At 37.3% G+C, this 8307-nt stretch overlaps 1 protein-coding gene across 1 annotated transcript; it reads left to right on the plus strand.

The window, feature by feature from the left end:
- The first annotated feature begins 3977 nt into the window (after positions 1-3977).
- LOC121392844 (galectin-related protein-like) lies at positions 3978-7796 on the plus strand. Its single transcript, XM_041523910.1, has 4 exons — positions 3978-4001; positions 4306-4391; positions 6045-6255; positions 7680-7796. The coding sequence occupies exons 1-4, from the start codon at positions 3978-3980 to the stop codon at positions 7794-7796; spliced, it is 438 nt and encodes a 145-aa protein (XP_041379844.1).
- Positions 7797-8307: the final 511 nt, after the last annotated feature.

The raw sequence follows: 8307 nt of genomic DNA on the forward strand, positions 1-8307 counted from the left end.
CATACCCCAATGGCACAGCGCTCGCTCGATGTGCGGTCGGTGTGGGATCGACCCCCGTCGGTGGGCCCATTGGGTTATTTCTCGTTTCAGCCACCACAACTGGTATATCAAAGACCGTGGTATGTACTACCCTGTATGTGGGATGGGTGCTTATAAAAGATCCCTTGCTGCTAATCGAAAAGAGTAGCCCATGCACTGGCGACAGCGGGTTTCTTCTCTCAATATCTGTATAGTCCTTAACCATAATAGTATGCCTAATGCCCTATAACCGTAAATAAAATGTGTTGAATGCATCATTAAAAAAAACATGTCTTTCTTTCCTATCTATGGCTATGTATGAAGTGACAAATGTTTGATATACAATAACCAATGATTGATTTGTCAATGTGCTATCACGGTTGTTGCTGTTGTTATTAAAGTCATTAGGTCTAAACAATTATGTGTCTCAAAGTCGTGAAATTTTAGGAAAGCGTAGCTATGCTCACCACATTTAATGTTTTATGGGTCTCCTACGAACTTGCGTTTTGCGACCACCTTTAATATAGCATGTATTATTATTATTATTTTTATTATCATCAACAGTAGCCATATGTCCCGCACCACCGCCCCTGTCTGATGGCAAAGTGACGTATAGTTCAACGGCAGTAAACAGTACAGCCACATATAGCTGTGATGCAGACTACAGATTTTTTGGACTCAGTCAGTCGAGTATTTGTGAGATGCCTGGATCGTGGAATGGTCTTAGCGGGTCCTGTGAGCGCGTGTCTTTCTACAACATTGTAAGTATTAAATGTGATATGTGAGATACCTGGATCGTGAAATGATGGTTAAAATGTTCTCTCATCCTCAGGAATATGGGACAGAGCTACCCCTTGAAAGAAGCTATGTCAGAAGTGACTTTCTCTTATCCTCTGGTATATGGGACAGAGCTATCCCATGAAAGAAAGCTATGTCAAAAATGGCTTTCTCTTATCCTCTGGTATATTGGACAGAGCTATCCCATGAAAGAAAGCTTTGTAAGAAATTGCTCTGTCTTTTCCTCTGGTATATGGGGCATAGCTATCCCACAAAAGCAAGTTATGTAAGAAATGTATATCCCACATCGGATATCACGTGTTTGAGCTGAATATGACGTCATATTAAAGCGAGGTGGTGATGTGAGGACATCAAACAAATTTAAATGTATATTTTGTTATTAAAACTTTTATTATAAAAGCTATTTTTTTAATTTGTAGTATTAAATTATATTTAACACATGAAACAAACATGGAAAATACGATAATGCTTATTTATGATATGTTCGCCACCAGGCTGAACCACCAGTTAAAGGTGTTTGTGTCACCGGTTCGCGATACTCTGGCTCTGGGGTACGATGCGTTGAGCATGGACTGGACGGGGTTGGATCTGTATGCCTTCCCACCCCCCAATCTTACTCAGCAAGGTTCTGGCCATGGTCGGAATGCAACCGTGTCGAGTGACGCTCATGGCGCCGGGTGGGGCAGCCCAATCCTTGTTTCTTCAGCTTCTGTCACTGTTAGTGCAGGAGCCAGTACACTTGTCACCTCCTCCGGATCTGCTCAGCCAGCTGCTGCGGCAGCCAGTGTGGCACCCGAATGCGGAGGTCTCCCGGCTTCACGCGTGGAGGTTGTGGACTTTTCCCTGCGAGGCAGAGGCTTTTCAGAATGAATTGCTGAACTCGTCTCCTCCTAACAATTTAAATATCGACCAATTACACTTCGCCTTTTATAGCGTTATTCAGGAGCATACAAATTCTAAATTATCGGGTCAATTTCAACATTGAAAAAAAAAAAAAACAGGGTAAAAGGTGCGGCAATAAACTCTGGATTGTATACTAGCATAAACAGATTTTATGGCTATACCATCACGGTTTTTTTTTTTCGTCTTCAAACTAATTTTATCTAAACATTTTATATTGCAATTAGTTTCCGGCATACTTCGAATTTCACCTGAATCATTTCGTATACCCTCGGCATAATCCCGAGTGTTTTCTTCTTTTTTTTAAAACCACTGGCATGATTTTGCAAGTAAGGTTTTGATTGGTCGAATGAAAGGTCAACTGGACATGAGCTCTAACGGGCTGCAATTAGATCATGTAATAGTTGAGCTAATTTTAATTACATTTCTTTCCTTCTTACTTAGATCGGACGTTTTGCATTTGTATATATATATATATATATATATATATATATATATATATATATATATATATATATATATATATATATATATATATATATATATATATATATATATATATATATATATATATATATATATATATGCTATATATATATATATATATGCTACTATGTAAATATGCAGCGGGTTTCCTTTATAAGAATACACGCCAATATTATCATGTAATATATACATCATATAATATATATATATATATACAGTGGACTCTTTCTAAACCGGATTCTGTGTAATCCGGATCTCTGCGTAAACCGGTCAATTTCTAAAGACCCGTCCAGCTACCGTTTATCTCTTAGGTATAAATCTCTGCCTAATCCGTAATCTGTCTACTCCGGACTCCGGATCATAAATCAAGAACAAAAGAACCATTCCTGTATTAATTACCTCTGTATACACCGGGCTGGGATTTGACTGAACGACAAGACGCTTAAAGGGACATTCCCGAGTTTGCTGCAATTTTTAAGATGTTATCACCTATCAAAGACTTTTTAACGATTATTATTACATACCAAATATATTTTTCTGCATAAAGTATTAGTGGCTGCATATTAAACGTGTTTCTTATCGTTCTAATATATGTACTAGGTTAAATTTCATTTTATTTCCTAAAATACAATTTGTTCGTACGTACGCAATTATTTGAAGACAAAATCCAGTTTGGGCTTCTTACAAATATTAAGACGACCAGAAACACACTGAATATAGAGACACTGATATTCTAAACCAAAAAATATATTTAATATGTAAGTTTAATCGTAGAAATATTTTTTTAGTCGGAAACATCTTACAATGCAGCAAACTTAGGAGTGTCCCTTTAATTAGTTGAACAGTGATAGTCAATTGCCAAGTAAACAGGACGCGGTCGCAAGATCAAATACAAAATGTAATCGCACTCGTGTGAAGTTTACTCTTATTGCGATAGGCCGTTAGATCAATCGGATTAATGTGTGTGTGTGTGTGTGTGTGTGTGTGTGTGTGTGTGTGTGTGTTTTGTGTTGTCTTATTTCATTTATAATGGCGGAGCGACCCAAAAAACGGCAACGTATCGAACTTTCGTTAGAAACTAAAGTCAAATTAATACAAGAATTTGATTCAAATCCATAGTCAAAGCAGAAAGATTTAGCACACAATTTTTAATTCGTTCGTACGAATAAATAATGTTTTGGGAAATAAAATGAAATTTAACCTAGTACAAATATTAGAACGACCAGAAACACGTTTAAAGTTCTGCCACTAATATTTTATGCAGAAAAATATATTTGATATGTAATTACAATCGTTAAAAAGTCTGTTAGTCGATAACATCTTAAAAATTGCAACTCAGGAATGTCCCTTTAAGTATATTTTTTATGTCTGTGAAATAATCGATTGCAAGTCCGGCTTGTATGATTGTGTTTCCCAACCATCCATGGGTTCAAATATCATTGTTGATCGCGAGTTGTCGAACATTCAAGAACCATAATATAACTCTGGATGAACTCTGTCTAAACCGGTCCTCTATGTAAACCGGACTATTTCGACGGTACGAAGTGAGTCCGGTTTAAACAGAGTCTACTGTATATATATATATATATATATATATATATATATATATATATATATATATATATACATATTATTTTATTTTATTTTATTTATTTGTTGTTCATCAATGTCTTAAAGTGCATGCAGTGAATCCATGGTTTTCATGACAAAATGTGTTGTCATGTCTCTATTTCTAGACTTACACAAAATGTGTTTGTCCCCTCTGAGGCATCCCTATGGCTCTGCAACATTCCACCAATGTCAGTCACCGCTTTGTTACAATTTAGCAATCCTCAAGATAGTATATCCTCAAAACGTTATTTTCTAAAGTACCACGGCAACAAAAGCTTGCTCAATAAGACATTTCGAATTTTGGAAGTGCAATATGTATTAAATCTCAATAGTGCGACCAAACATTAGATTGAGAGGTCGATGTTTTTTGAGTTTTTGAAGTCTGTTATTAGTAGTTTGTATAGTAATCCGGCCAGACGGTCCCTTCAGTTTGATAGACCAACGTTTGTTTTTGAAGTTTAACTAGATATATATAATTTATTCTTCTTTCAGACATCTCCTCACGACATATCTTTTCCTGTGTTAATTATTCCTGGATGGAAGATAGAGGCAATAGGAACGCCTCTTCATTCACCAAGGTAATTGTGATGTACATGCAATACCAATTATATTCGTCAATAATTCCATTTCCGTTATTGGTCAACTGACCGATCTATCGACTTCTATGACTGTCCAGTTGTCAGTCTAAGCATTATTTTAATTGGATTCTCGTCGTATACAACGAGTGCATCAGTTGTAAAACATGAGTGGGAGAAATTACAACTTAACAATCGAGTTGGCCAAATCCGTTGTGACAGTTATAGTAATGAATGAATGAATGAATGAATGTTTAACGACACCCCAGCACGAAAAATACATCGGCTATTGGGTGTCAAACTATGGTAATGCAAATAAATAAAGTGATGATCAACATCAATATAAAAATTCAAGACTTAAACTGAATTCTACTCAAAATTTCAATTTTGTGCTGTATTGGCCATTCTCAAAGAGAATGTTACACCCCTGCACCACAGTGAGGTTACAACACACTCAGGGGTGACAGTTATAGTAGTCTGAGCTTAGAATTAGTTCAACCAAAGTATTCCGAAGTTCACGTGTGTGCAGATTCCTTAAAAACAAGTTATAATTGTAACTAGATAAGTTTATGAGATTACCCTGTTTTAGGGATTGTCAGGTTTATGGAATTGTTCGGTTCACGGTTGTTGTCATTCATTATCAGTTCCAGCTTCGTCGTTGGGCTTATTGAGCTGTTTCTCGTTCCAGCCAGTCCATCACGACTGGGATATCAATGACCATGGTACGTGCAACCATGCCCGTGGGTGTTGCATGTACAAGATTCCACGAGACAAGCTTAGCACTGAGATCACCTTAAGTGCGTCAGATAGTTACGCACTTCGGTCTAAGGGCTAATGTCGCTTCATGGAACAGGGCCCAGATTCCTTGCTACTAATGGAGAAAAAATATTGCAAGTTTCCTCTGTAAGACTATATGTTAACATTACCAAACGTTTCACATTCAGTAGTCAATCATTACTATGTCAATGTGTTCTAGTGATGTCGATATACTACGTTAAGACTGCCAACTGTTAGGAAGGGTTGGCAAACTCGCCGATCTCACAACTTCTACAACTATTCATTTGCTAGTTTCAGCACTGTAACAACTTGGTGCTTATCGTATACATCTCCTACCACTGATTAATTGTTAATCAGAGCACACTCGTCGTAAGTCATCGTGACATTTGATAGTCTGTAAATTAGAGCCATTTTTGATGGGTGAAATCAGACATTACTAATATATTATTGTTTAGATTATCCATTTCTGTTCAGCGAATTGTTTCTGATCATCCTGGCAGGTGTGTTATAACAATATATATATATATATATATATATATATATATATATATATATATATATATATATATATATATATATATATATATATATATACATCTTCCCCAATATGAACCAAACGTAGTGTGTGCGTGAGGTGCGTGCATCGAACCACCTCAGTAGATCCATTCAAATGATTGAGGTGTTTGTTGCTCCAACCAGTGCACCACAAATGGAGAAAGGTCGTGGTATGTGCTGGCTTGTCTGCGAAAGTGCATATAGAAGATCCCTTGCTGCTAATAGAAAAAAAAAAAACGAGTCCGACATCCCATATCTGATGATTAATTAATCAATGTGCTCTAGTGGTGTCAAACAAACTTTAAGTTTATATTTCTGTTCCAGGTTCACCTTCAATCTGATGCACGATGACGACAGAATTATACCCTTACAAGTGGACGTGCGCTTCAACGCTGCTGGTCGCATAAACACTGTGGTTCGCAACTCCTTTACTGGTGGGCTTTGGGGCAAAGAGGACACTGACCAGCCATCCTTTCCATTCGCTCCAGATCAACAATTTAACCTGACTATCCTAGTGACGGGTAATGGATTTGAAGTAAGTATGAGAAAGAAAAACGAAGGAATGTTTGTTCAATGGTGTAGGCCCTATCTGTTGTAACTTAATCCAAATGTGTTAAAGGATTGTAGATTAACCAAACGTAGTGTCCATTGTCACAGGTTGAACCTGGGATGTGCGACATGGACAGTACACAAACTAGCAGCAAGGCTCTAACTTAATAATTGTTCACCAAATTGCAATTTTGAGGTTGCTTACGTACATTTTTAACAAGTGAGTGTTGCCGCAAATAAATGTGACTAAAGGTTTATTTTGTTGTATATAGTCATATTCCAAATGCGCAAAGTTGCAAGAGGTAATAGAACTAGAGAACCTTTCTCTTTTTTTCTTTTTTTTACCAACAACGCTTACACCGCTTCCGGGTCCCCTTCTAAATTCATATATTGTTTCTGTAACATAACAAGTAACAAGTATTGCATAAATGTACAAAAGGTTCCACAACTTTTTTGTTGTTATACATTGTAAGAACCAACAAGGGCACCATTGTCATATATAAACGTTATTCCATTTTTATGTTGCTTTAGGTGCACAAGGGAAAATATGCATGGTATCGGACGTATGCACACAAACTGCAATTTTTCACCCACGCATGGTTGTCTAATTCTCTGTGATGTGTGAGGGCATATTAGAACTATTGTGTCCTATTCCTATAGAGTAGATGTTTATCTGTATGTCAGATGTATAACACGGCGGTTGTTTATAAAAACAAATTCAAGGGTACATTATACGGCTGTCGTATATATAGCCTCATCACTACTCGAATTTGCCGTGCGTTTTATGACAACTCACAAAAGTGTTCTAAATTTAAAAAAAGAAACGTTATATCTGGTTGTTATGGAATTCCCTCAATTGTGGTTCAGTTAAACTGTTTTGAATTATATAATATTGAGGTTTGGTATTCCAAATGAATGTAATTTCCATTTATAATCAATTTTTAGACAAATAAGGCCCACTAAATTCACGACGGAATGGCTTTAATGCAGGTGACCCCTGCGCGTGCTGTAACCTCACCGTGGTGCAGGGGTGTAACATTTTCTTTGACAATGGCCAATACAGCACAAATACCCTTGTTTTCTTCGGGATACAATTAAAAGTTTGAACAAAAGTCAGTATCTATCTGTGATATTTGTGTTTGCACAGTTCTTTACACTGTGTTTTTATTTAAATATTGAATGTTTATATTGATGTTGATCATCACTTTATTTGTTTGCATTACCATAGTTTGACTCCCAATTGCCGATGTATTTTTCGTGCTGGGGTATAGTTAAACATTCATTCATTTATTCATTCATTGTAATGCAGGTGGTATTTTTTTTAAAGGTTCGATTGGGGATTGAGATGTATTTCTGTTTTGCAATACTTAATGCAATAAATTGCATATAATAATATGTTTAATGTTTTAGCTGACCGTGGATGGTCACTGGCATGTAACATGGAACCACAGTGTTAGCCCATCAGAGATCACCGCTATCAGGTTCACTCAGGGCTGCATTTACGAATCAGTTAAACTGTTTTACTGATTGCCAGAGAGAGGAAATCCACAGACAGACAGATACAGCAGAACAGACACAAAGGGAAGGGAGGGGACATATAGGACATAGAGAAGTAAAAGAGAGAGAGAGAGAGAGAGAGAGAGAGAGAGAGAGAGAGAGAGAGAGAGAGAGAGAGAGAGAGAGAGAGAGAGAGAGAGAGAGAGAGAGACACACACAACCAGACATACATACAAACAGCGAGAGAGGGAGAAAATGTTTTATTTAACGACACGCTCAACACATTTCATGTACGGTTATATGACGTCGGATATATGGTTAAGTACCACACATATAGTGAGGGAGGAAACCCGCTGTCGCCACTTCATGGGCTACTCTTTTCGATTAGCAGCAAGAAATTGTTTGTATGCACCATCGCATAGACAGGATAGCACATACCACGGCCTTTGATGTATCAGTCATGGTGCACTGGCTGGTGCGAGAAATAACCCAGTGAGCCCACTGGCGGGGATCGATCAAAAACCGACCGCGTATCAAGTGA

Source organism: Gigantopelta aegis, unplaced genomic scaffold (assembly GCF_016097555.1).
Source record: "Gigantopelta aegis isolate Gae_Host unplaced genomic scaffold, Gae_host_genome ctg4668_pilon_pilon:::debris, whole genome shotgun sequence".
NCBI classification, from domain to species: domain Eukaryota; kingdom Metazoa; phylum Mollusca; class Gastropoda; order Neomphalida; family Peltospiridae; genus Gigantopelta; species Gigantopelta aegis.